The 27,505-nt window shown below is 33.9% G+C and overlaps 3 protein-coding genes across 8 annotated transcripts; 2 read left to right on the top strand and 1 right to left on the bottom strand.

Annotated features, from left to right (window-relative positions):
- The first annotated feature begins 6,217 nt into the window (after nucleotides 1–6,217).
- Nucleotides 6,218–9,622, top strand: LOC133310011 (cytochrome P450 85A-like). The gene is made up of 9 exons (XM_061510899.1): nucleotides 6,218–6,354; nucleotides 6,945–7,266; nucleotides 7,361–7,510; nucleotides 7,706–7,951; nucleotides 8,047–8,133; nucleotides 8,222–8,300; nucleotides 8,771–8,877; nucleotides 8,965–9,089; nucleotides 9,535–9,622. The coding sequence occupies exons 1-9, from the start codon at nucleotides 6,278–6,280 to the stop codon at nucleotides 9,620–9,622; spliced, it is 1,281 nt and encodes a 426-aa protein (XP_061366883.1). The 5' UTR covers nucleotides 6,218–6,277.
- Nucleotides 9,623–14,784: 5,162 nt separating this feature from the next.
- Nucleotides 14,785–16,976, top strand: LOC133310009 (probable UDP-arabinopyranose mutase 2). Its single transcript, XM_061510897.1, has 4 exons — nucleotides 14,785–15,116; nucleotides 15,807–16,057; nucleotides 16,312–16,480; nucleotides 16,647–16,976. The coding sequence occupies exons 1-4, from the start codon at nucleotides 14,793–14,795 to the stop codon at nucleotides 16,974–16,976; spliced, it is 1,074 nt and encodes a 357-aa protein (XP_061366881.1). The 5' UTR covers nucleotides 14,785–14,792.
- Nucleotides 16,977–19,857: 2,881 nt separating this feature from the next.
- Nucleotides 19,858–27,058, bottom strand: LOC133310006 (tRNA (guanine(26)-N(2))-dimethyltransferase 2-like). Of its 6 annotated transcripts, none has more exons than XM_061510887.1 (13): nucleotides 26,729–27,058; nucleotides 25,960–26,301; nucleotides 25,711–25,798; nucleotides 25,451–25,572; nucleotides 25,218–25,357; nucleotides 25,055–25,127; nucleotides 24,201–24,289; nucleotides 23,968–24,073; nucleotides 22,724–22,936; nucleotides 22,410–22,604; nucleotides 22,060–22,137; nucleotides 20,698–20,944; nucleotides 19,858–20,009 (listed from the first exon to the last, which is right to left on the bottom strand). In XM_061510887.1, the coding sequence occupies exons 1-12, from the start codon at nucleotides 27,026–27,028 to the stop codon at nucleotides 20,711–20,713; spliced, it is 1,980 nt and encodes a 659-aa protein (XP_061366871.1). In that variant the 5' UTR covers nucleotides 27,029–27,058; the 3' UTR covers nucleotides 19,858–20,009; nucleotides 20,698–20,710. The 6 variants fall into 6 exon arrangements, with proteins under 6 accessions (XP_061366871.1, XP_061366872.1, XP_061366876.1 ...); XM_061510888.1 differs by having other exon boundaries at nucleotides 20,749–20,944; XM_061510892.1 differs by lacking the exon at nucleotides 19,858–20,009 and having other exon boundaries at nucleotides 20,193–20,944; nucleotides 25,960–26,004; nucleotides 26,056–26,301.
- Nucleotides 27,059–27,505: the final 447 nt, after the last annotated feature.

The raw sequence follows: 27,505 nt of genomic DNA, 5'->3' as shown, positions 1-27,505 counted from the left end.
TCTGATCAACAAAAAAGTATGTCAATGGACTCAGAAGGAGTCGATCTACTCAATGCCGGTAGCCCCATCGTCATCGTACTCCTCACGCGCTGTCATGCGCCACTTTAGTCTCTGCGCATGGCTGCCACGCACCACCTTTTTCCGACAGGTGCGACGTTTTCTAGCGATTGATCGCCATTGACCAAAGGCAAACAAGGTCGACCAACAGTCCTTTTTTTAGATCTGTCTTCACTTTGTTCAAATAACTTTGTTTGGGTCATAGCTTTTCACTTCGTTCTTATCAGATCTGGTGGATCTACATATGTTCGCTTGGTTTGGGTATGTTCTTGTTGCTGGTGATGCTTCCTCTGAGATTTCTTCTTCTTCTTCTCCTTCTTCACACGTGATCGAATATTACTGCTGGAGGTGTTCGAATCCTTTGAGATTTCAGATCTGTTTGTGTCTTTGTCTCGACAGCCGCTGCTATTACCGTGGTCAAATCTTGCTCGCGAGGATGACCGCCTCTATTCGTCAAACCAACTGTTGTTGTTCGACCTCGTTCATGTTTTTTGGCGAAGCTCGGATGTTGTTGTCTTTTTCGTCGTCTTCTACGGATCTGTTCGCACCACCCAATTAATTATTTGTTGTGTGGTGCTATTTGTTGTTTATTGTGTTTGCAATTGGCTTGTCTTTTGGCCATTTAATTATCGTCTTTCTTCCGGTGTTGCTTGCTAACTGTTTGACGAAATGCTTGAGAGGGATCTTTTCAGTTGTCTTTGCCAACGTCCGCCGTGGTCATCCGCTACTACTATCTCTTCAGACTGATGGTCTTTCCAGTTAATTTGTTATGCTACCGATTTCTCCGGCTTATATTTCGTGAAGTTTTGTTTTAGTCTTCTTTTGTACCAAGATGAAGTGTCCCTCTATCTTGAGGGGGAGCATCATTCCTGTTGCTAATGATAATTACAGCAGCTCCGTTGTCTTTGCTAATGTTTATTCTGGCATCGTCCATGTTGCTTATGGTTATTCCAGCACAGTTTTCTCCGTCAATGGTTATTCTGACACCGTCCATGTTGCTGATGATCATTCCAGCACAGTTGTCTCCGCCGATGGTCAATCTGGCACCTTCCAAGTTGTTGATGATAATTCCATTCTGCTGACGTTCATTCCGGCACCATTTCATTTCGTCTTATTTTAGCATATTTATTTTGATGTCACGTTTCTTTGTCTTTCCTGTTCAAGCTTGTAGCATATGACCTATATGCTTCAGCTTGAGGGAGAGTGTTAAGAATAACGGTAGAAGTAGTAGTTCAGGAGCCCCACACCGTGTGTATCTATTTGTATTTTACAATTAGTTTGTTATATAATAGAACCAATGTTGTGTAGTTTAACACAACACAGATTACTCATAATTCTCTCGGATCCTGATATTTAAAAGTTGATTATAACAATTTGGTACAATTCGAAAAAAATAAAATAAAATTTGGCAATGGAACTTTATCTTTTTTAAGATAGAAAGGGTTATGTTTTGTTATGTATCTAACAAGCATATATTTATATTTGTGTTTAAAAACTCTGCCCTGCCATCGACTTGGTCAAGGTCAGGGGTCACGGGCTCACTTCTCTAACCCGATTTTATACATTAAGAAATGTAAATATATATCCTTACGAAAAATTCAAAAAAATCAAACCACCAATCTTTAGAGATTCAAAATATACTTAACATGTTATCAAAAAAAAAAATATACTTAACATAATTCAATCAATTACATCCACAAGTCAATATTACACAAGCTAATCAAAGTATCAAACTATAAAACACATATTCCAATGAAGTTCATGAAAAATTATATCATCAAACTCAAGCCCTCCTTGTCCCTCTTACGCACCTACAACGACATGTGAAAGGAGATCCCTTACCCAAGAGAAAACGACGGAGGAGAGGCGGCGATGCAACGAATCAACCGTGGGGAGAGAAGAACTAGCACGACAAAGGAGAGGGAGAGAGAAGACCGAAGAGGATAAGAAGAACCACCACCACGGTGGAGTAGATCATCGGATCAGGGAGACTAGGTCTTGGTCTCGGAGAGAAGATCAAAAGAGAAGAAAAAGAAAAACAATTCAGATTTCATATCTTGTTCTAGATCTATGCAGCAATGAGTTTTGGTTTTTTTTTTTTACACACGAAACGACATATTTTCGTTGTAATTTTGTTTTAAAAAAATACAGTGACCCTCTCTGACCCCTTTGACCCAGGAGTTATAGGTTCAATCGAGGGATTTCAGGGATCAAAGGGGTCAATAGGCATACAGGGTTTAACTGCTGACCTCAACTCTTAGAGAGAGGAGTCAGTGACCAAGCGAGGTCGATCCTGAGGTGGGCGGGGTTTTAGAACACTGATTTATACTAATACATCATACATGAAAAGGAGCATGACTGAGATCTCTATATTGTTTAATAATTCACCCTTGCTAGAAGACCATGAGCTGAACAATACAGAAAGTGAAAAGCAAAGTTGAATGGTTTTCTAGGAATTACAATTCCACATATTGAAGCTGCAACAAGGGTCAATTTGAATTTTCAAACTTTGTAGTTAGTATTTAAACTTAGAAGGGAACCAAATCTTCTTTTCCACTCCCTCCATACATATTCACATGGTAACCCAAGGAAAAATGTCTTATAGTGGGATTATATATGTAATTCCATGACCAGTTGATTTCAAATATTTCTTTTCCACTCAATTTGTCAACCCATATCAAGTTGGTTACAAAACTTTTCTTTTCCAGTTGTGAATCCTTATCCAGTTGGTTTCAAATTTCTTTTTCATACCTAGATGAATTCAAGCATTTAATCTTCAGGCTCAGAGGCCTTGCATTTTATATTCTTATTATTTTTTTTCGAGCTAAGAGGCTCCTTGTGTTTAATTTTCAGGATCAGAGGCCTTACATTCAAAATTCATGTCTTCTATTTTCGAGCTCAAAGGCTCACTATGTTTAATTTTTAGATTGCATCTCACCCGCATATGTTTTTTATTGTTCTTGGAAAAATTTAAGATTCATGTCTTTATTTGTTTCTTACGACTATAATATGCCAATTGTGATTTGACTTTGTAAGAAACAAATAAAGAGGGGAAACTGTGAACACTCAATTATGTCCCAAATATTTAAAAATGACAAAAAAAAAAATTTAAGATATGAACACATATTTTTGTCATTCAATAAGGAAAAAAGGAATAGAGCAATCAAAAAGATGGAAAAGGGAAGGAGGATAACTTCAGAAAAATAATAGCTTTGAGTAGGATCTGTTCCAGCCGCGATATCTCTTTCATCCATTGTCCAATCGAGCTGAATTTTTTTTTGCAAGATCTTGACTCATTGTCCTTCATATCGACCGCTGGATTTCTTGATTCGATGTTTATATCATTCCCAAAAAATTCAAAACTGGAACAGTTCTCCTGGACGTTTCTACAACGAGCAGCGATTTTGTGAGGGTCATTTCTCCCAAATAAGCCGTTGGATCGTCCTCAAATTTTGTCAGCACGTTCCTCTCATGTAATACTACAATCTGACCGGACGGATTTCTGAACTGAGTTCTATGGTGTGAGATATAGATGTTGAAAGAGGGCTGCTCGTTTTTGTGACCAGCACACTGTTTCGAGTAGCAATTTTTCGAGAGCTATTTCTCTCAATTGAACCGTTGGATCATCCTCAAATTTGGTCGGCATATTCCTCTCATATGATACTTAAATCTGATTGAACCAATTTCCAAGCTAAGCTCTCTAGTGAGATATGGTTGTCGAAAATGGTTGTCCACGTTGAAAAAAAAAAACAGCTTTTCTAAGAAGTCTCACATTGCTCACTTCTCATTCCTTCCTCCTCCCTTCCCTCTATATAAAAAGCTTATTCCCCTTCATTCTAACACACACACACATTTGGAGAGAACCAAACAAAAAAAATACAAAAAAGACTCTTCCCAGAGTTAAAAAATACACTTGGCTTTATATTAAAGCTTGTGACATAGTAATATTTTTTAAAGATACTTGGGCTTGGGATTAAAACCAAGCTAGTGTCTTAGTAAAATTTTGTTTTTGAGTAGAATTATAGGGGTTTGTTAATTTAGCCGTGACAACTTGTTAACTTAGTTATTTGTGAGGATTAATTTAAGTGTGACAACTTGTTAACCTCATAGTACATTTTTTGGGCATCAAGCTTGGTGAGTTGAGGTTGTTCTCCATAACTTGGCTCCGTACACCAAGTTTTGTCGTCCTTGAGGCAAGTCTGCTTACCTTCTCCTTTAGTTAACAATTGTCTATTTTTGTATGCTGTTTCATGCTCTTTATTTGCTTTATTAGTTTATAATTGTCTATTTTTTATGCTCTTTATTTTTTTAATTTATAATTGTTTATTTTTTTTGCATGCTTTTTTATGCTCTTTATCTGTTTTATTAGAAATTTTCTTATAATTGTTTATTACTTTTGTATGTTTTTGTGCTCTTTATTTATTTTATTAGAATTTTTCTTATGTAGTTTAAAAACTTAATTGGGAATTAATTTTTTCGTAATGATTTATTAATCTCATAGTTTTTTTTTGTCATTTTGGATATGACAGCATGAAGACCCAAACTAGTTTTAAATTATTATTTTGTATTAATTTATTTATTTTTCCTAATTAAGGATTAATTTAATCTTGACGGCTGGTTAATCTCGTAGTATTTTTTGGGTTATTTTAGTTGTGACAACTTGATAATTCGAAGCCTTTAAAATGAATTATTTTAAAATTATTTTCAAAAATTTAAATCAACTAGTACACAGATATTTTTTAAGAACGACGTAGCTTTGAATTCCTCACTGCGCCTGAGGATACGTCGGAGCGAAACTCTTTTCGTCGAGCTAAAATAAAATTTAATAAATTATTTCTCTTCTTCCTAAATAATCATATTTATATTTTAAGGGGCAAAGCAAATATTTTTAAAAGCTATTAATAATTCGCACAATTAATTTAAGGTAACTGTTTTAAACAGATGTGTCAAGGGTGCAGTGGGATTAAATTTCCACCCTCCCCTCTATATAATTGGACTCCCGAACCTTTGATCTATAATTTTAGAGATCAGTTTGCAATAAAAGATTTTTCAATTTTTTCAAAATAAATAAAATTAGTAACAACTCCATTGTTTTATTTTTTAAATTCAGATCGTTACAAGCACAGTTGAATGGTTTTCTAGGAATTACAATCCCACATATTGAAGCTGCAACTAGGGTCAGTTTGAAGTTTCAAACTTTGCAGTTAGTATTTGAACTTAGAAGGGAACCAAATCTCCTTTTCCACTCCCTCCACACATATTCACATGGTAACCCAAGGAAAAATGTCTTGTAGTGGGATTATATATGTAATTCCATGACCAGATCTTATTGACAGACATGTGAAGTACTGGGGCTGGCTATGACCACCTTTTCTTTTAGGTCCAATGGGGTGCTATGCATGTGCATTTTCTTTACCCTTATACCTTAATCATAAACTATAGATTTTATTTTTATTCCATTTGATACACACAGCAAGTTATGTACAACATTATAAAAAAAAAAGTAATCTACATTTACTTTGATTATAACTTAAATTTGTTATAAGTATAGACAATGATATGTTTTAATAATTATATACTCCCTTAAAATTCACTAATGAAGCAGTAAGTAGTTTACAATATCTTACTTATTTACCTATCACCAATCAAATCAATCCCTCATGATTTTTTTCTCTTCCCTCTACAAAAACATCAAACTTTTCCAGCTTAAAACCTCAAAGGACTAATTAGGGGTTTGAATATTTTATGTACAAATCATTGTAGACAGCAGATTCTATTGTGATAAGTTGTTCACATCCCTGAAATCCTTCACAAAAGGCAACAACCCTTTTTTTTTTTAATAAAAAAATTTCTCTCAATTAAACTTTATATGTTATTGTTTGGTTGTTTTATTTTTTGTCACCATTTACCAAGGCCTAGAATAGGGTATGCCACCTTGTAGAGTGCGAGTTTTTTGTCTGTATAGCTATTCTTATTCTCATATGCAAATGGTAGCTCAAGGGCCTATATATATATGTGTTTGTGTGCACTATTTTGGTGACTACAAGTGAAGCAAGCTGTACTTTCTTTTTTTAAGTCTCTGTAGGTTGTGTTTGGAGTGAGAGCACCAATGGCCTTCATCATAGCAATGATTGGTGTAGTCATGGTGTTCTGTTTTTGCTCTGCTCTCTTGAGGTGGAATGAAGTAAGATATAGGAAGAAAGGTTTGCCTCCTGGCACAATGGGTTGGCCAGTTTTTGGGGAGACAACTGAGTTTCTTAAGCAAGGACCAAACTTCATGAAAAACCAGAGAGCAAGGTAAATACATGTTGGTTTCATTACATTTAGTTGTATGTTATCCAATGAGTCTTCATCTTTTCACTTGCATAAGTGAAAAAAGTTGCTTTGGGAACATTTTGGCACCTGGTTTATAGATTATAGCCTATACTTTGGAGTTAGCTTGACTTGTTTCATGTTTTAACTCCATCCCTTGCATGCCATTCTTACTTTGATTAAGTTGTTGGGTTGTTTGGTAGGTACTACACATAGCATACCCCATTTCAAGAGGGAAAAATCTTGGCAATTCAATCTTTTTCAGGAGATAACTATAATTATTAAGCATAAAATGAATAAAACATTCTCCTGTTAGGAAGGGTAGGGGTGAAGAAAGAAGGAAATTGGAGAAGCCAGGGAAATATAAGAATATAGAATTTTGTTTAATGGTAATCTCCTCTCCATAAAGAATAACTTATGACATGCACATCATGCCTATTTGACAAATCCTTTTCGTACTTAATGATGTTTCTTAAATTAGCTAAACTTGGTGTGAGGTGAGCACTGTTCATGCATGTACTTTTACCCCATTAGTAATGATTGTTAACTTTATTTTACCTTTTTGTGAATGGTAGGTATGGCAGTTTTTTCAAATCACACATACTGGGATGTCCTACCATTGTATCCATGGATCCAGAGCTTAATAGATACATCCTAATGAATGAAGCAAAAGGCCTTGTTCCGGGATACCCTCAATCCATGTTAGATATCTTAGGTAAATGTAATATTGCAGCTGTTCATGGCTCCACTCACAAGTACATGCGAGGAGCATTGTTTTCCATCATTAGCCCCACCATGATAAGAGATCAGCTTTTACCAAAAATTGATGAGTTCATGAGAGCCCACCTAAGCAATTGGGATAACAAAATCATCAACATTCAAGAGAAAACTAAAGAGGTTTGCATTATACTATTATCAATAAAAATTCTTGAACCAAAACATTTTCAACTTCATAATTTAACTTTTACAAATTCTCAAAACATTTCCACAGATGGCTTTCCTCTCATCTCTGAAGCAGATTGCTGGTATAGATTCCAGCTCAACATCTGACTCATTCATGACTGAGTTCTTTAAGCTAGTTTTAGGAACCCTTTCTCTCCCTATTGACCTTCCTGGGACCAATTACCACCGTGGATTTCAGGTGTGATCATTGATCTTTTACCATTTTGGTGCTTATTAGTTACATGAAAATTTAGACCATGGTTGATGGAGATGAAAATGCATGGTTTATTTCATTTGTTGTGCTTATATCTACTTCATTTCCTCGATGTTCTTCAATTTTCTCCACATCTGCTTAGCAGATTTTGATATAGGCCTATTTCACTGTATCATGCAGGCAAGGAAAAATATTATCAACATTCTGAGTCAGCTACTAGAGAAAAGGAGAGCATCCAATGAAACACACCAAGACATGCTTGGTTGCTTGATGGGAAGAGATGAAAACCGATACAAACTAAGTGATGAAGAAATCATTGATCTAGTAATTACAGTTATATATTCTGGTTATGAAACTGTTTCAACTACATCAATGATGGCAGTGAAGTACCTCCATGACCATCCCAAAGCTCTTGAAGAACTAAGAGTGAGTGCAAAACTCTCTTGCTTCCTTAGGTATCATATACAGTTACACTATTAATTTCTGTACTGACTATATGATCTATGGAATATATTCTACAGAAAGAGCATTTGGCCATAAGAGAAAGGAAAAAGGAAGATGATCCAATTGATTGTAATGATCTCAAGTCAATGAGGTTTACTCGTGCGGTAAGAATTGTGTGCTTTTTCAATTACATTATTAAGTTTTGTTTTTCTAATTATTGGTAAGAAGATTTAACTTTGTACATTTTTGCAGGTGATTTTTGAGACCTCCAGATTGGCCACAATAGTTAATGGGGTTCTAAGGAAAACCACTCAAGACATGGAACTAAATGGTGAGTTTTGTTAGGTCCTTCTAGCTTATGTTATGTTTATGGGCTCAAGAAGCTATTTTTTGACTTTCAGGGCTTCTCTTTTTAGTCACTTCTTTAAGATCAATATAAAAAATGTAAAACTGTTTTAACTTCAAAAGAGATTTCTCCTTTGGTTAGTGATAATACACCTGGCATTTTGTCCTTCAGTTCAACTAACCCAATAAAGACTATTGCACTATAAAACTAGTTTTCCAGATAAGAAGGTATCTTTTTCCCCAAACTTTCTTTTTTGCCATTTAGCATTAATTTAAATGCTATGCTAGAGTTGGAAAAAAGAAATGGCAAAAAATAAAGAAAAAAGAATGAATTAAGGAATGAGGGGGACCTTAACAAGTTTTACACAAAGGCATAAGTGTTTCACTATTCTAATAAATGCCAGCATCTTCTTGTTGCAATTAACAGTATTACTGAATTTGTATTGTTATTTTCAGGCTATGTGATTCCCAAAGGGTGGAGAATCTATGTGTATACAAGAGAGATAAATTATGATCCATTTCTGTATCCTGATCCACTAACATTCAACCCATGGAGATGGATGGTACTTCAACAATCTCTTCCTCTCTTTTGGTTTATGCATAAAAAGTTTTATATCAGCATATTGATAACCTTCAACTACAAAATGCAGGATAAGAGTCTAGAGTCACAAAACTACTTCTTGATGTTTGGAGGAGGCACCAGACACTGTCCAGGAAAAGAGTTGGGAATAACAGAAATTTCCACTTTCTTACACTACTTTGTGACTAGATACAGGTGAATAATTTACCTATTCAACATCAAGACCTCATAAAATTGCATGTTTGGTTGGCAGAAATAATTAGTTTAAAAACTATTCTCTATTAAACTCCGACAAGCTAGGGTGGGATCAGGACAGTTCTTGTACGCATCCATACACTTGCATATTTACAAAGAGACAGTTTATCATATTTAAACCGGTGATTATTGGCAAAAACAACTAGTAAAAATTAAAAAAGAATAATCTTAGTTATCCTATTTTTCAACATTGCACACATACATTTAAGTTAATGGATAACACCGTTGGTCTCATTGACTGGCTTTGATTGATCTAGATTCTCCATACAACTCACATTTGGACACAAATTATTATCCCTCAACAAACACTAGTTTGTCTGTTTTGAAATTTTAAAATAATTTTATGCTATTTCTGACATTATATTGGATTTAATGTTCATTGCAGGTGGGAAGAAGTAGGAGGGGATAAACTAATGAAATTTCCTAGGGTTCAGGCACCAAATGGACTGCACCTAAGGGTGTCATCTTACTAACTAGGCCCGTGACTGTATGTACAGTAGTGAGGGGTATCAGATAGTAGGGTTTGTGTATGATGATAATGTTCTAACATATCATAAAATGAATGAAATTAGATTATCTTTTTCATCCTCTTATCTTTGTTTTGCTTTTCTTTTGCCTCAAGTAAGCTCTATATTTTATACTCAACATAAATAGACCCAATTGTTAATCTAATGCAGGGGAGAAGCACATTGAATTATGGAAAGTGAATGCTTCTAGGTATGGCCTATAGTTAATTGGCCTGACATATAGATAACCCATTGCTAATATTGAGATTGGCCCCACAGGCCTAAAGACTTTGGGCTCATGTTTGGTCTAGTGGGTGGAATCTAGAATCTTACATAAGTTACAAATTAGAGGAATGTTATATTTATAAAAAATTTATTTATAAACTCTTACAAATTATATTAAGTATGACCGGTTATACTTTAATCAAAAGTGTATGACCAGTCATACTTAGTGTAATTTGTAAAAAATTTGTAAACGGATCATTCCCCTACAAATTATTCTAATATTTTAGTGCATAAATGGAGGCAAAGCCCAAAAGCAGAAAACAAAAACTACACAGTAGAGAACATCCGTGGGGTTGCCAAGTTATATACTTTTCAATTTTGGCACATTTAGATAACTTTATGGTTCAAAAAGGTGCAAAATGATCTCCTAAACCTCTCACTTTGTGCAACAAGACAGTGTGTCAAGCAAATTATTAAGTATAAGTAATCGACTAAAAAGACTTAAATATCATTTGACTAACCAAATAATGAAAAATAGCCATCTAGATATTTTTCAAAACTGAAAAGAGTAGTTGTGAAAACTGAAAATAAGGGTTCTACTAGATAAGATTCAAAAATTGAGACATGTTTTATAAGAAAATTCTCCAAAAAAAATTAGTTTAATGTTTGTTTTGCCAAGGCAAGATTGTTAGCTTTGTCATTTATTGGCTCATGTGGTCACCTTTAGTTCATGACATACCCTATGGCATGGGTTTGAATTCCCAATACCATAAGAATTAAGAATCTAGCTTTGGGCCTTTCAAGCTGGACTCTGGTAATGTGAAATAACCCGTTTACTACAGTTCCTAAGTTGGGCTTTGAAAATAGGACTTCAACACCCAATTATTGTTTGTTTAAAGAACTGTTAAAAAAAAAAAACACGGTATTTTGTGAAAGTGGAAATGAATCCAACTAGGAGGAAATGCAGTGTGACTAATAAAAACCTCAAAGTTAATTCATCATAACTATTTCTTTGTCATATAGAATGTCTATGATTTTGAATGGGAAGAGTGACAGTTACCCCCTCCCTAAAAATATTGAAAAAAGATCATTTTTATCTCAAGGTTCTTAATATGGTATCAGAGCGTTCGAAATCTCACTGTCTCCCACTTTCTTTGTAGTGGAATTTCCACATGTAGGTGGGCTTGTATGTTGTCCACCCTTCAAGCCCAGTGGGTTCTCGTGTGAGGGGGCGTGTTGAGAAATATAGTTCCACATTGGTTGTATGGGTAACTAATGTGAGGTTTATAAGGCCTTAGGCACTCTCACCATTTGAGTTAGCTTTTGGGGTGGTGTATACCAAGGGCAACTAATGTGGAGTTTATAAGGTCTTGGGCACTCTCACCCTTTGAGCTAGCTTTTAGGTGGTGTATCCCAAGGTTCTTAACAATTTTTATATTGAAATTTTGTATCTATTTCTTTCTTCGATGATTGGATCTCACCTATTTAATGCATATGAAGAGAAAAATAGATATAAAATTTTCACATGATCAGATTATGTTAAATTTTAACATGAGAGGATTCACTTAAAAAAATACATTTGACAATGATAATTTTTTAAATAAGTAATAAAGTCAATTAAATGGTAATTAATAAGATATGGGTTGGGTGTTCAGTGCCTAATGCAGAAGATGGGAGGACTGTGCTTAACCCACAAACTTAAAAGGAAAGCTGCCTAACCCAATAAATGACTTGCTGACCAACTTCTACTGGCCATGCAATTCTCACTAGATGTGTAGAATAGGAGGAGCCTCAAGAAAAAAAATGTAGAGTTGAGCCAACAATGTTAAAAAAGAAAAAAAAATAGTTGGTAAAGTTTGTGTCCAATCCATTTTCAATCAGGCAAAGTCTATGAAATACTAGAGTTAGCTTTCAAGAACTTGAGCACTTTCATCCTAAGATAACAATTTTGATTCACACTTCAATTTGTTAACCATGTATTGGCCCACAAAAATTAACACAATAATCAATAGAAGCTCCACCATTCAAAAGTTCCAGCTTCTGATAACAACACCCTTTCCATTATGAAGACGGTGTAGCTATTGCTAACTAGCTAGCTATACTTTTTTTTTTCCTTGTTTTTTATGGTGAACAAACTAGCTACCTCTACTCACTCTATACTAATTGCCCAAACACAATACAATAGCTCCGTAGAATTAAGAATTGGTAGGTTTGTGATGCATATATGCTGTTGCTAGTTAGCTGTATTTCCAATTTTACCTTCGTTTGGTAGAAGGTAAAATTCTCGAAAAACTAAATTTTTTTAAATTTTTAATTTTTTGATATTATCGTAAACTGAATGTTTTCATCATATTTTTGAAAATCAAAATTTTCGAATAAATAAATAATATCCACTGTCATGTCGTGATTTTTTCTTCTCAGAGCTAGGAACTCACATTTTCTTCCTCAATTTCAGAGTCCTCATTATTATAATGAGAAAAAATAAAATTCACGTCATAATGCCTTATTGATGGTACATAATAATACTTCAGGCAAAAACAAATACAAAATAATATTTAAGATGTTTCTTTTATTTGTTTGACTCGGGTAGCTTCTAATGTAGTTAAAGTCTTAATGAGGTGCCAACTTCCAGATACTAACAAAGAGAGATGGATTAATTTAATTCTCGTACACCTTCTCATATTACCTTGCTTAGAATCGCAATTCTTACAAATTGCATCATTCAACGGTTCACCTTCTTACATACGCTGCCTCTGCATGGGAAGACTCAAAACTTGAATCTAAATTCATCCCTCTTGCATGATTATTCAAAATCATGGATATATAAAATTGGCGATAAATTTGATATCCAATGCCAGGCTATGTAGATGAACAGATTTTCATCAAATATTACGAAAAGTTTTAGCTGTAATTAAGTTCCGATTTAAAATTAATCTCATAGTCGACTCAGAGAGTTGGAGTTGACTCGCCTCAAAGAGGTTATTAGAGTCAATATTCCAAAAATACATTTGATTGAGCTAGTGATAAAATATTTAAATAATATTAAAAATGAAAATCTTAACATAAGTTTCCATGCCACTGGTACACTAAAAAAACAAGAGTAAATATTTTTTCAATTCCTAACAAAAAATATGATCCTCACTTTAGTTTCTTACAAAAAAATTAATCGGTCGGTCCCTATGAAATTCAACGTGGACTCAATTTAGTCTTTTTGAGGAACTAATGTGGATCTTTTTTTGAATTTGTGAAGTACTACGATTTCAACTAAATGGGTTCATTTTGAATTTGTTAGGAACCTCGAGACTAATTTTTTTTTGTAAGAAACTAAAGTGTAAACCGTATTTTTTATTAAGGACCAAAAATGATATTTACTCAAAAAAAAAAAAAAAAAAAAAAACAACAACAACTACTCAGGTTTTAGCAATGCACGTGGGACGGAACTACGGTATACTACGTAGAGTCTCATGTAATGCAGAAATGTTAGTGGACTTTTTAATCAAAGGGATACTTTATCATATAATTTGTTTTAGTTATCAACTATAACTTTAATTAATTATTTAATCATATAATTTGTCACTTATGACCAATTCGGTTTTCATAATCTTAATTAGAAGTGTATGAGTATAATAATAATAATTAATCACCCACTTTATAAATCAAACTCTTTAATTAATTTAAATAATATATACTAATACATTTACCGTTGATCTATACAAATGACTCAACCATTGATTTAAGAAATTTAGAATCCACAAGAATAATGGCCCAATAAGTATGACCCGCATATTTAAAGAAATAACAATTTAAAATATAATAAATTACGATTAAATCCAAATCCAAAAGAAACAACATATATGATTTTGATTTATTTGGTCAAAAAGGAAAACAACAAAATTGGTGTGATTTGGGATCTAAAATTCGGGACATATTTTAAATGTTTTAATTGTAATTGTTTATTTAATTATTTTTAGTAGGTAGTTGTCATTATATTTATATATAGGATTTTGAATTTTGAATTGATTTGTAATTGGTCTATGAAAGGTTGTTTAAAAATTTTATTGTAAGAGTTGAATATTTTGTTATTTTGATAATTATAATTGATAACTGCATAATTACTTTTTTATGAAATACAAACTTCTTTTTCGTATGTGCTTTCAGCATAATATATTGGGTTCGCTTTTTCTGCAGTTACTGCAAATAACTTATCTGCAGTAAGCTCAATACGACGTCGTTTTGGGGCGGAAATCATGATGTTTTTGTAATTTTAATTTATTTCAGGGTTAAAATAGTCTTTATATTTATAATTTTTTAAGATTTCAATACCAAAACGACATCGTTTTAAGAAAAAATGCTGATAACTTATCTGCAGTAACTGCATAAATATTTTCCCCTAATATATTACTCATAATATACTAGATGATATTTATCAAAAAAAAAAATATATATATACTAGATGATAGTATAAAAACATTTAGACATATAATAAATATTAATTATTCTTTAACATTAGTATAACTTGTTTGTCTAAAACCAAAAGAAGTTTGTCTTTTTAACCTCAAACGCAATTCTAACAAAGGCAATGAAATATGAACCTCAATCTTGTTCTTTGTTTTCATGGTGCAACACTGATATTGATGTCTCTCTCTTGCATCCATAAAGTTACCAAATCTCACGGCAACACCTTTGAAGAAGTCTTAGTTAAATGTTACCTTAAAAATTCAGACACATCAACCTTTAAATGTTTAACCCCACACTAGTGCCGATAAGATAGGCCATTGCATGTGTTACCCTTATTCTCTCCCTCTTATAATTCCAACACAATCTCCCTCTCTTTCCCTTCAAAAACAACACATTCTTTCTCTTCTCTTTCACCTTCACAAAAGCTCTCTCTCTTGAACTGCAACATTCTGCAATGGCTGACACTTCTATGGGACCAACACCTCCACTGAAAGATGAGCTTGACATTGTTATCCCCACCATAAGGAACCTTGATTTCCTTGAGATGTGGAGGCCATTCTTTCAACCTTATCATTTGATCATTGTTCAGGATGGTGACCCCACAAAAATCATTAAGGTTCCACCTGGTTTTGATTATGAGCTTTATAACCGCAATGACATTAACAAGATGCTTGGTCCAAGGGCCTCTTGCATCTCCTTCAAGGACTCTGCTTGTCGCTGCTTTGGTTACATGGTGTCTAAGAAGAAGTACATCTACACCATTGATGATGACTGTTTTGTGAGTTTTCCAATCATTACTTTTTTTTACCCCTATATGGTGTCTGAATTTTGTTCAATGTTTGAAGAGTGGTTTTTTTTTTTTTTTTTAACTGGATTATCACATGCCCCCATGTCATGATTTTGTTTGCAGATTATCCTGAACCTTGTAAATTTTGGATCTTGTTATTCTGCTTTATGTGTAAAAGATGCTGCTTGTGTTACTTTTGGCCGTAGCATGCGTTAAATCTGTGTCTGCATTAGTCCATGTTTGTTCTGTTAGAAACAAGTTATTTTATGTTCCTCTGTAACATTAGATCTGTAAGTTTTAGGCATTATCTTTGAGAATTGGCTTTGTATTCACAAGTCTTTTAAGCTTTAACATTGGTCCATAGTGTTAATTTTGTCTTTCATATGTTTAACTCATAAGTCATCAGTGTTGGAAAGATTTCTATGATTAGTGTTGTGAATAAAATAATGTGGATTGAATCAATTGCAGCTGATGGAATTTGAGGTGCCCTGCAGTCATAGGACATTGGTTTTGTTTATTGATTTTATTAAATCATGTCTATACATTATAGTATTTCATTAATTTATAGTTCTTTCTACTAATTCTGTTTTTTCAAAGTTTTAGGATTCATTATTTTATTATGATTAATTTTAATCTTTTATCTATTTGTATTGTTAAATTTATTTATTTTTTGTGGCTTAGGTTGCCAATGATCCATCTGGAAAAGCAGTTAATGCACTTGAGCAGCATATTAGAAACCTTCTGTGTCCATCCACTCCTTTGTTTTTCAATACCCTCTATGACCCCTTCAGAGATGGTGCAGATTTTGTCCGTGGATACCCTTTTAGTTTTCGTGAAGGTGTACCAACTGCTGTTTCCCATGGACTTTGGCTCAACATCCCAGACTATGATGCTCCTACACAGCTTGTGAAGCCTCTTGAGAGGAACACTAGGTAATGTACTATGTAGTACTCTTATAAACCTATCTAAAATTCAAAGTTATTATTAAGGGAAATGATCTGTTTACAAATTTTTTTTACAAATTACATTAAGTATGACCGGTCATACACTCTTGATTGAAGTATGACCAGTCATACTTAATGTAGTTTGTAAGAGTTTGTAAACAAAAAGTTTGTAAATATAACATTTCCCTATTATTATTAGTATATACAAGTTTTGAGTCTGAGTATTGTGATTTATGCTTAAGGTATGTGGATGCTGTTCTGACCATTCCAAAAGGCACTTTATTTCCCATGTGTGGAATGAACTTGGCATTTGATCGTGATCTCATTGGACCAGCAATGTACTTTGGTCTAATGGGAGATGGTCAACCAATTGGACGCTATGATGATATGTGGGCTGGTTGGTGCTGCAAGGTCCATTTTTTTTTTGCTTTATTCTTACCATTCTCTCTTTCTATTTGACCTATTACTCTTGTGGCTTATGGTTTATACCATGAAGTAATCTTATAGTAACATTTAATAGTTATATGAACATTATGGCACATAAAACTGAAGAGTTATTTTCATTATGATTGGTTAGGTGATTTGTGATCATTTGAGGCTGGGAATCAAAACAGGTCTACCCTATATCTATCACAGCAAGGCAAGTAACCCTTTTGTAAATCTGAGGAAAGAGTACAAAGGCATATTCTGGCAGGAAGACATTATCCCATTCTTCCAGAGTCTTGTTCTTCCACAAGAATGCACCACTGTTCAGAAGTGCTACATTGAACTCTCCAAGCAAGTCAAGGAAAAACTTTCAAAGATTGATCCTTACTTTGACAAGCTTGCAGATGCCATGGTCACTTGGATTGAAGCTTGGGATGAACTTAACCCTTCTGGAGCATCTGAGGCCAATGGCAAAGCATAAACCAATCTTGGTTAACTGCAAACTTAGCCACTGAACTTGAAGTGGAACTATTTCTATACTGTACTATTTTTTAAGTATTTCTTTTCAAGGTCAATTTAAATTTGCAGCATTGCTAGCTGTAATAGTACTTTTTAATTTCATGCTTTGAGCTTAGAAACAATAAAGTACAATGGTCTAGGTCGTTGTTTTTTCTTTTGATTTTTGTTCCATGAGTAGACATCACTGCGGGACCTTATCATTTGGCAGCACTGAGTATCATGTGAAGCAAGTGTGTTCTAGGAAGAATGTTAATGTATGGTTTCATTTATTACTGTGCACAGATCAATATAGTGATCTAATTTTTACACTGATGTGTTCAGCAGTTTGATTTTTTCTTTAGGAAATTTTCTGCTACTCAAACCATTTCCCTTTCAGAGATATGCTAGTTTGAATTTGTAAACATCAAAATCTTACAATGGTCCCTCCCTCTCTTTGTTTTGTGAGAATAGATCTTCACATATCACATTTAACATCATTTACTCGGTATTTATTATCATAATGTTCTTTGACAAGAAACAATAGTCAATCAAATGAACATTTACAAAGAGTTTCGAAAACATGAAAACTGAAACTAGAGATATAATAAAGCAACGACAACTAATAAGAAACATATCATGCAATTCATATTCATATATGATATTTTGATAAGAATAAAATTCTCAATTTAGTAAAATTCTCTGTTACTAGTTTGTACTTATCCGGGTTTAATATTTCTAGAATATATTACTAGCACTGAACTTCAGTTTTTTCTTAAATTTTGTTGGAAATCGAAAACGAAAAAGAAAGGAGAGACAATAGACACAGCGATTTACCCTGATTCACCCAATTTAAGCTACGTCCAGCTTGTCTGTACTATATTCACATCACCGCCACTCGTTACAAGTCTCTCGGTTTATAAGACAAATATAAATAGGATTACAAAACCCTAACAGCAGCTATACATGGACCCAAGCTCAAACTACTAAGAAAATTACAATAAAACAGAGGCCCATAACAGTACCTAGCCTCTACGGGCCTAGGAGCGCTGCCCCCCGGACCCCTGCCCGCTCACCTGGAAGCGGGACCCCAGTTGTCTTTCTGCTGACCCCGACAACTAGGGTCATCATCAGCATGCCAAGTATAAGTCATACCCAACAAACTTCACCTATTATCATATTCTTATACCATATAAATTAATGGGATATAATTTTTCATATTGCATGAGGCAATTCTTTCTTTTAGTTGATGAATCTCACTTACTTTTTTGTATGTTGTTTTATCTCATGCAATATAAGAAACTATATTCTAATAAACTAAAGCTAGAATAATGAGCCTATAAAAAAAAAAAAGCTAGAATAATGAAATTAAATAAATGGGGAAAAAATAGAATGACTGATTGAGTATGCACGACCTGGTAGTAATATGTCTATAGAAGATTAGAATTTCATTAACTTAATCTTCTTTACTTTCACATCATTAAATAATCATATATATTACAATGTAGCTGCAATAGACATGTCCACATCCTTTATGAGATATGAAAGCTTATGTAATTACTAAACCATGATAGTTTAGTTGGTGTGAGGTAATTGATGAGGTAAGAGTAAAAATATGTGTTCGATCTTTTTTAGTATTATTTTTTGGAAAAATTTAACGTCTTAATTCCGAGATCTGCTCTAAATCAGATTAATTATGAAACGATAAATCGATTGAAATATTTTAAAAAAAAAACTTTTGACATTGGTTTTTTTTTTTTTTAAGTGAAGTTGGTACTGCATCAGCAGGATCTAGCTGTGATTTTGGTTTCATTTGGTGGGGTAGCATTCTTGTGTTTCTTTCAACATTTGTAAGTAGTTGTGTCCAGCTCCAAACTCCGCGACACAGTTAGCAGTGGAATTTACTGTTACATTGGGATTTGCGTCCCAGACTACTGTTTGTATCTGGTGAATCCGAATAATTCTTGTCCATAATTTTAGATTTGTGTCAGACCTCACCGACACTATGCTCCTAGTTAGATTCACATTTTACAGCCAAATTTTTTTACAGATGTGCCAGCTATTTAGTTATAGTGTAATGCAATTACACAACCAACAAAATAGTCTTGGACTCTTAAGCACAGTAACGTATCATAAATCTTGTTGGAAAATTGAAATGCTTTCGAATTCTTCCAGTATTATCTTTGGGAGAAGTTTAAAGCTTTAATCCTGGATCCGCTCCGAATCGGATTAGTTGCGAAGCTATGAACCGATTAGAATATTGTGATCCCATAATTAAAATAACATAAAAGTTAGACCCGTTTGGATGAATTTTTTAAAAAATGATTTTTTATGTCTTGTTTATTTTAAAAATATTTTTTATAAAAATTAAAATTTTGACTTCTACTTTTTTTAAAAAAGTTAAAATTTTTAGTTTAAAAAAAATTGGCTTTTTTATACTTTTGCTTTTAAAAAAAAAAAAAAAACCAATATTCAATCGAACTTTGTAGTGAAAAATACTTTAAAAAAAGGTTTTGGAGAAAAAAAAAGGGTTATGTGAATGTTATGTAACAGCAAAATAAATACATCATGTCATAGAGACATGTTTTTGTAGGGCCCATCAAATATTAGAAAGAAAAAATAAACAAAAAAGCTAGCACAGAAAACAATCTGAGAGTAGGAGGAAACAAAATTTTACAGTAACATGATTTTAGCTTTTCCCAAAAAAAATCATCCGGGCCGTATAATCCCCTACCGATTTCAATTTTAAACTATGGCAGAGATTTTTAAAGACAGGCTACCATCATTAAATCATAATCAGGGTATGATGTTCACATTCACATCACAATTGTTTTTTTTTTTAATCTAAACAATCTTAGATACCAGTTATTCTAAGTTAATTATAATAAATAGGTTCAGTGTACATCATACTACTGATCTGAATTGCTTGCATTTAGTCACAAATATTTTGATGTAAAAATCATAGCCAGAATGCAAGGTCCACTTGAGTAAGCAAATATTTTGGACGGCCTTCAAGAACCTGCATGCTCAAATTTGTTGGCCAGAAAAATCCGTCATTGTTTTCCCACGGTGTGTGCACATGCAGGACATAAAAAAGTTATCAAGATAGGAATAGGACTGCATGAGCTTTATACAAGAGTGTGTGATAGATATGTAGAGAAATAAATATGATGGCAAGTTTTTATTTCTCCATGAGGGGAAAATAACTTTATCTCCTGCACTCGTATCAAAGTGAATGAGGCCCTATAAGGAGAAGAGTCCGAGAGAGAAAAAACGGAATCAATCCCATCACTTTAATGTGAGTGCAGGAGACAAAATTATCTCCATCTTGCACGAGAAATATTATTCCCGTTGTTATTTTACTTCTTTGCAGAAAAACATTCCCATGCAAGTCAAAATTGGAACTTCAACTATATTAAACACGAAATACAAATTCACTGAAAAAAAATATATTATTCCACACAAATACAATTTCTAGAACCAAAAAAAAAATAATGCCAGATTCAAATAACTAATTTGATGCAAAGTGCCTTAATCTTGCCACAGCATTTTGCATAACTGATAATTGAGAAACAAGGCACATTATCTAGTTCTCTCACTCAGCTCACTCTATGTGCAAAGCTTAGTGAAAACAAATGGGATTTCCTGAGTGACCAAAAATATAGAATTCCAGGACCTCTAGATTTATGAAAATTAATTCCAAGAACCTCATTTTGGGAGCTAAGATGTAATATTATCTTCAGTCTTCGGCCTCTTACTTATAGGTTCTTCATTGTCTTCCTGGTTGAGAGCTCCATTAATTGCTGCTGGACCCAAAAGAGAGACATGCTTGCTAGTAATTTGACGTCCTGCCCTAAGTTTTGGACCCCAGTGTCTTTCAGGATTTGGAAGAAAGCGTGCAACCTTCTTAGCTTGTGCCTTGCTAAGAGATGCTACTGCTCGAGCAAAATTAGCCTAAAAAGGACAAGGAAGAAAAGTTTTAACCACCATTACTACACCTAATCATAGGCCAGGCCAAATGCAAAATCTGGGCTGAGACCAAGTCAAAGTCTCTGGCAATTAATCATGGCCCAAACATGCTCAAAGGCCGTATTATATGCTATAACTCTAAAAAACAATTATATTAATTACAAAAAAAAAAAAAAAAAAAAACATGTCTTATTATTTTATGGTTTTAGTAAAATACATTAACAACTTATTGGAATTTGGAAGATGTTTGTTAGGAATATAAATATAAAAAACATTCATGTGCCTTTAAATAGCAATTTAAGCTTTTGGAAGACTTAGATCAAGACATGGTATTAGTCTATTAGAGCCTCTATAAACAAGTTGTCTAAAGTTCAAACCTTGCCCCCAATTCTTCAAATAATTATTGTGGAATTTTTTAGCACAAGATAGGTGGGGCCGTGTATTATCCACCCTAGAAACTCAAAAGGCTCTTCGATGGAACCCAGAGAAATACAAGACTAAATTCATTAACAATGGAGGCATAACCTCTTTTTACATACACTAATACAATATAAATGCAGAAAATAAACCCCAAGAAAGCCTCAACTCCCCCTCAAACCAAATACCTAGGCTCAAGAGTTCCCTAGAGGTCTCTCAATTTCCCCACTAAACAGTATTGAATACATGCATAACAGAAACATCACCCTAAACTTCTATATATACTAATTCTAAAATACTAATGGGCTTGGATTACTTATTATAGGCCCATCAATCTTGTGTGAGAAGAAGTGCAAAAAAGATATATAAATATAAAAATCATTCATGTCCTTCACCCAAGGGCTTAAGTTTTTTGAAGACTTGGTTCATAATGAAGCTGTGCTGCCTCATAATACAAAGTTTACCCAACCAAAAAAATTTATAAGCACAAGCCACTTAGGCTTGGCTCACTCAAGTTAGGTGGGCAGCCTGCTATATATCAAGGCACACCTGTCACAGACTAACTAGATTCTACCATTACCATGCTCACCCTCTTTCTATTCCCCTACCTCTCCCACCACAAATCTGTGCAACACACGTCATAGTTATTTATTATCCCCCATAACTTGAGTGGTTAAATATACCTGAAGAACAGGTTCCTTGGCAAGTATGATACTTCCTGGTTGATCTGCTGGCTGAGCTTTCACAGGATGTTGTTTTACCTACAAAAAAGGGAATCAGTGAACAAAGAGTAGATATGCAAATCAATCTTATGCCCTTCCCAGAATACCCAAGCATTATGAAACGAGAATTTGTAATTGTAAGTTCTAGTCATACTATTGTTTAAAGGGACAAAGCATTTTATATATAAATGCCCACACACACACTCAGGCATCAGAAATTCAGATTCTGCAGGAACCAACAGAGCCAACATATAAAGAACAAGCCTTAACCATGAGCTGACAGCCAGCAGCAATCATGTATAATCGCTTACCCAGCAACGCATTATATCCCAAATAACATCCATGGGTGCATCTGATTTAAGCCCTAGTGGATTAACATGAGTTCCTGAAATACGATAGCCCGCATTGATCACAGCAGAACGAAAAATAATTGCTGATGGAGAAGTGCATTTAAGGGTTGCACAGAGGTTGTGCAGACTCAAAAACAAGGGAACATCTGACAATTCCTGCAAAGAGCACACTCATAAATAATAGAAGAATTGGGTGTCCAGTAACCAAGTTAAGAAAAGCACCAAACATCTGAATCGTACCATATCACATTAAAAAATAGGCATAAAAAAAAAACCTCTGAAATTGTAGTCAACACAGCTGATATGCGGTCATAAGCAGGATACCTCTCCTTCATAGATTTCACATCTGATAGTATAGAAGCGACCCATTCTTGGTCATGGATAGGAGCAGACCATATAGGGCCACCCATATTGAATTTTTTCCCACAATCACTGCATTCTTGAGGAACAATAGGACCATAGCCAGGCAAATATCTGACGCTAGTATTCTGAAAAAAATTAAAATTGAAAATAAGGTCCCCCCTCAAGACATCATTGCATTTTATATTCAATCAAAATAAAGCAATATAGTTAAATGGCCATCCAGGCTTCAAGGAGTACAACAAACTAGCCCTTTGACCTTTTGCAAAGAACATATTTTGGTTGCATGGCATAGTTCTATTGTTTCTTAGTTTGCGCAGTCTAGGGAAATGCATTATCATAATAGAATTGATCATCCAGCACAACTGCATATTACAGTCAGGACTTTGCAAAGAAATGGCACCTATAAAAAGTTAGGTAAATCTAGAAAAAGTAAAAAAATAAAAATAAAGAATAATAATTTTTATCCTTGTTGAAAATAGATCCCATATTTATTAGATTGTATATTTTCTGAATGATTATGTATTGATTTGATTTTGATTAGATTTGATTTGTATTTCCCTTGTTATTAGTGAGTGTAAATCACATATATAAAATGAATGGGGCTGTGAGGAATTCTCAAGCCATTCACAAAAATCCCTTTGAACAATCCTTACACTCTTGTTTATATGTATGTATTTAATGGTGGCAGAAATAACCATCCCAAGAACAAAAAAGAGACCGATGGGTCAAACCTATAAACAAACAGTTTGTCCCTCTCACTATTTAAGGATCAAAACCAGCCAAATTCAGTGAGCACTTGAACCTTGGTAAGTATATCCATACACGGCATTCCATAGCTTTGATAAAGCAAAATAGGCAAAGCAATCATAAAGCTAGATGTAAAAAAGAAAGGTACATATCAAAACACAGATATTCACAACACGCATAAGACACTGACAATAACAACAAAAGGCCAATAACTTTGATAAATACAGTGCCTACAAGAACAGCAACATGACAATAGGCACAGAGAGAAAGTAGAAAATAGTGAATTGAAATTAATGATTCTGTTTTCTAATTGGGTTATTGCATTACATATAATATACAAACAAAAATGGTTTTTAATGTACTGAGATGTCGAAATGGTGCCTATAACAAACCAGAAAAGGATACAGACCTTGGAAATGGTCCTCCCAATGGGCTGTAGGTGGAAAGAATCACAACCAGTGCATTGATAAACATATGAAAGCTTTAGGGGAGTGTTTTTCATAGAACTGGCAGAACTGCAACCAAGTATTTCATCTTTCAGTTGGCAGCAAGGAAAATAATGTAATGTTACGGAATCATTATTTAATAAATACAGACAATATGTTTAATAAAAGACATGACAGCAAAACTAAGTGCACTTACGTGTATATGCGAACAAAAACACGAACATAGAAGTCCATCTGAACAGATAACACAGGAACAATATACCGCTTGTAACGATTCGCATGACTCTGCATTATATGAAGAGCAAAATATTATGTACTTGCAAAAACAAAAATTGATAGATATCCAACAGATCCAAAATTTAACACAATATGTTTGGTCGTTGATGTTTGCCTGGCTATATAATATCAACCCAGGCATCTAAATAACAGGAGAATACATAACTTGATAGGTGCTAGTGCTTTATCCAATAAACTTTTATTTGATAAAAAATATCAACCATCATTAGTTGAACAATAATATCAACCATCTAGCAAGCACAATAGAAATAATCTAAATGACCAATTGAGCAATAACTCTCTTGGAACCTTCAATAAATATTAATATTCTAATATTCCTAAATACGGAAAATATCAACGATTTGTTTAGGTTGATGGATAAACTATCATAAAAATATTCGAACAAAGAGATACTGGTACTTTTCCACAATCTTTTTCTTTCAGAAAATTTTTAGATAGAGTACTACAACAGACAATCAGAACCAAAAAGAAAATGCAACATTTATTACACATCGACGTTGGAAAAGGAGCTTTTGATGTTTCCATTTCTAGCATTTTCTTAAATGCTGATAGTGGACTTGACTTTCATGATATCATTGTAAAAGTAGTTAGATACCAAAGAACAGATAACCCAATAACACTATAGAATTTCAAAACATTAGTAAAACTATATACTGATGAGACAATCAAGCCATCTCTCAATTCCTATCGATTGAAACTAGCTTTTATATCTAATTTCATCGTAAAGAACTTCAGCATTATATGTATATATACCTCAATGCAAGCCAGAACAATCCTCAAGGCCATTTCGTGGCAATATTTCCCTCTCAGTGGGTATGATCCATATCTAGTATGAATAAAAGTTGTAAGACAATTAGTCCACCAATCAAACAACTTTGGGATGAAAGTTCTTAGCCAATAAGAGTATGAACATTACTTTGAATAGCAGACCTCCCCATTTCCCCCACAGAGAACAGCCATATCTGTTGCAGTACACATAAGCATACCTCCATCAGCAACAGATTGAACTGCTGAATCCAGAAAAACAGAAGGCGAACCATAAGGATCAAGATCAACCTGAAAAACAGATCATGTAAAGAATATGAAAAGTGTATTTTCTTTAGACTAAAAGGTGAATACAAGAAGTACATAACAGTAGCATCCACTTACCACATCAAATTCTTTAGGGTGGGTTAGCATATATACACGAGCATCAGCAAGATGGGACTCCACCTTTGAAACTGCAACTGAACCATTGAATTTGATGTTCCTTCTGCAAGCTTCAACAGAAACTGCCAGAAGCAAAAATCAAGAGTAGCAATTATTAGTACCCAAAGAGAAGACCATCCACAAAAGGGCAGAGCATTCCATGTTTTAAAACCATAGAATAAAATTTAAAGACAATATAAACTGAAAAACCTTTGAAGCACCTTTATCATTGTCCAGAGCAACAACCTGACCAATCCCTTCTACTTCACGAGCATATCTGAGAGCCCTTAACCCAGAAGCAGACAAGGCCTGTATGCAGGCCAGTAAAAGAGAAGTTATACACATGCTACTTGTTCTGGATTTGAATAACAGAAAAAAATTTAAATCAGAGATTGAATAGACAATGGTAATGATGATGCGTGGATGACATGAAACAGCTATATAAATGAAATCTAAAAATCGTGGAAAACCTCAAGAACTCTTGGCGGCATCAGTTCCCTCTTTCCTTTTCTTTCCTTAAGATCCATTGGCCCTTCTGTAGTGCTGCATTCTTCAGTGATCTTGACTGAACCTTCCATGGTACTGCATGGTTCTTCTGGAGATATCTCTTCCTCTACTTCACATTCGCCATTAGACTTATGATCTTCTGGTGTAGTTTTGTGTGGCAATTCCTCCACAACCATTTCAGAAGCATCATTTTCAGATACTTTTTGTGCCCCTTTTGTTCTCTTGGACAAAAATGCTTCATGCTCTTGCTTACGTTTGGATATAAATGTTCTCAAAACAGCAATTGATATATCCCTGTTATTAACCTGATATTTGTAAAGCAGAATAAATAAAAGATCAGTATACGAAGTTGATTTTTTATGCTCACACCCAAAATTAAGTAAACAAATAAACAGATGAATTACATTGAAACATTACAAAAGACAACGAATAAAGATTTTAGCTAACAAATCTAACCAGTAGACACCTTAATAATTCAACTGACAAACATAGAGGCATCAATAAAACCCCATCTCAAGCAATTTATATCTAACATCATCCCACTATTCGACTTCCCAACATTTTTTCTTCACATCCCATCATTTTTCTATCATTTTTCTAAAACCCAATTTATATCTGATTTAAAAATAAATAAATAAACTTAAACTGGGTTTTTCACCACAAGCATAATTTCAAAGCCAAAAAAAAAAAAAAAAAAAAAAAATCATAATTAAAAAAGCAAACTTTTTGGACCTGAGTTTTGTTATAAAAGACTTCATTCTTTGCGTGCATAAGAATCTCAGCTTCTCCTTCCTTAATGATTTTATAATCATTGAGATCCGTAGACATTGTTCTTCTTATATCATGCAAAAACAAATTGAGGGTCTCTTCCTCCTTCTTCCGCTTCTTCTTCTCCTCTTCCTTTGCTTGTTCTAAGGTTTTGGTGCAAAAAGAAGACAAAGAAATGAGCAGAGAAAGAGGGTTTGTTGCAATTCTACTTGCTGTAACAAGCTTCAGTGGCAGTTTTAGAGCACGAGGCTCTGAAATCAACATAGCAAGTGTTTATATACATGGCTTTCAAACGTGGTAACTGAAAACCCTATTTTGAATTTTTCTATTTTTTTTTCTGCCTCTTTTTCTTAAACCCTAGGCCTCATCACAATTCACACACAGCCCTAACAAGTCAAATTACCGAGTGGGTCTTTAGATTTTTTTTTTTTATCCCTAACAAAAAAAATACGGTCCCCACTTCCCTTACAAAAATAAATTAGTCAGTCCCTAACAAATTCAAGGTGGACTCATTTTAGTTCTTTTAAGGACTAATATGGGTCTTTTTTGAATTTGTGAGGGACCACGATTTCAACTAAATGGATCCACTTTGAATTTGTTAGAGACTAACTGACTAATTTATTTTTGTAAAGGACCAAAGTGGGGACCGTGTTTTTTGTTAGGGACTAAAAAGGATATTTATTTTTTTTTACTTTCTTTTCAATTTCTTAATTACTATATTGGATTTGTTAATGATTTTAT

The sequence above is a fragment of the Gastrolobium bilobum genome, unplaced genomic scaffold, assembly GCF_033153095.1.
Source record: "Gastrolobium bilobum isolate Gb01-03AN ecotype WA unplaced genomic scaffold, APGP_CSIRO_Gbil_v1 utg29299, whole genome shotgun sequence".
In the NCBI taxonomy this organism is placed as follows: Eukaryota; Viridiplantae; Streptophyta; class Magnoliopsida; order Fabales; family Fabaceae; genus Gastrolobium; species Gastrolobium bilobum.
Note: the sequence above shows the minus strand (reverse complement) of the source record. Positions and strands in the feature narration are given on the sequence as shown.

Bases quoted from the DNA above. Each gene is read 5' to 3' on its own strand.
- LOC133310011 (XM_061510899.1), top strand. From the start codon at position 6,278: ATGGGTTGGCCAGTTTTTGGGGAGACAACTGAGTTTCTTAAGCAAGGA. The intron at 7,267-7,360 runs GTTTGCATTATA...ACATTTCCACAG, and splicing joins TTCAAGAGAAAACTAAAGAG to ATGGCTTTCCTCTCATCTCT. The intron at 8,134-8,221 runs GTAAGAATTGTG...ACATTTTTGCAG, and splicing joins CAATGAGGTTTACTCGTGCG to GTGATTTTTGAGACCTCCAG.
- LOC133310009 (XM_061510897.1), top strand. From the start codon at position 14,793: ATGGCTGACACTTCTATGGGACCAACACCTCCACTGAAAGATGAGCTT. The intron at 16,058-16,311 runs GTAATGTACTAT...TTTATGCTTAAG, and splicing joins CCTCTTGAGAGGAACACTAG to GTATGTGGATGCTGTTCTGA. The intron at 16,481-16,646 runs GTCCATTTTTTT...ATGATTGGTTAG, and splicing joins GGGCTGGTTGGTGCTGCAAG to GTGATTTGTGATCATTTGAG.
- LOC133310006 (XM_061510887.1), bottom strand. From the start codon at position 27,028: ATGTTGATTTCAGAGCCTCGTGCTCTAAAACTGCCACTGAAGCTTGTT. The intron at 24,290-25,054 runs GTATATATACAT...CATATAATGCAG, and splicing joins TTGTTCTGGCTTGCATTGAG to AGTCATGCGAATCGTTACAA. The intron at 20,945-22,059 runs GTATATTTAACC...TGTCCTTTTTAG, and splicing joins CCAAGGAACCTGTTCTTCAG to GCTAATTTTGCTCGAGCAGT.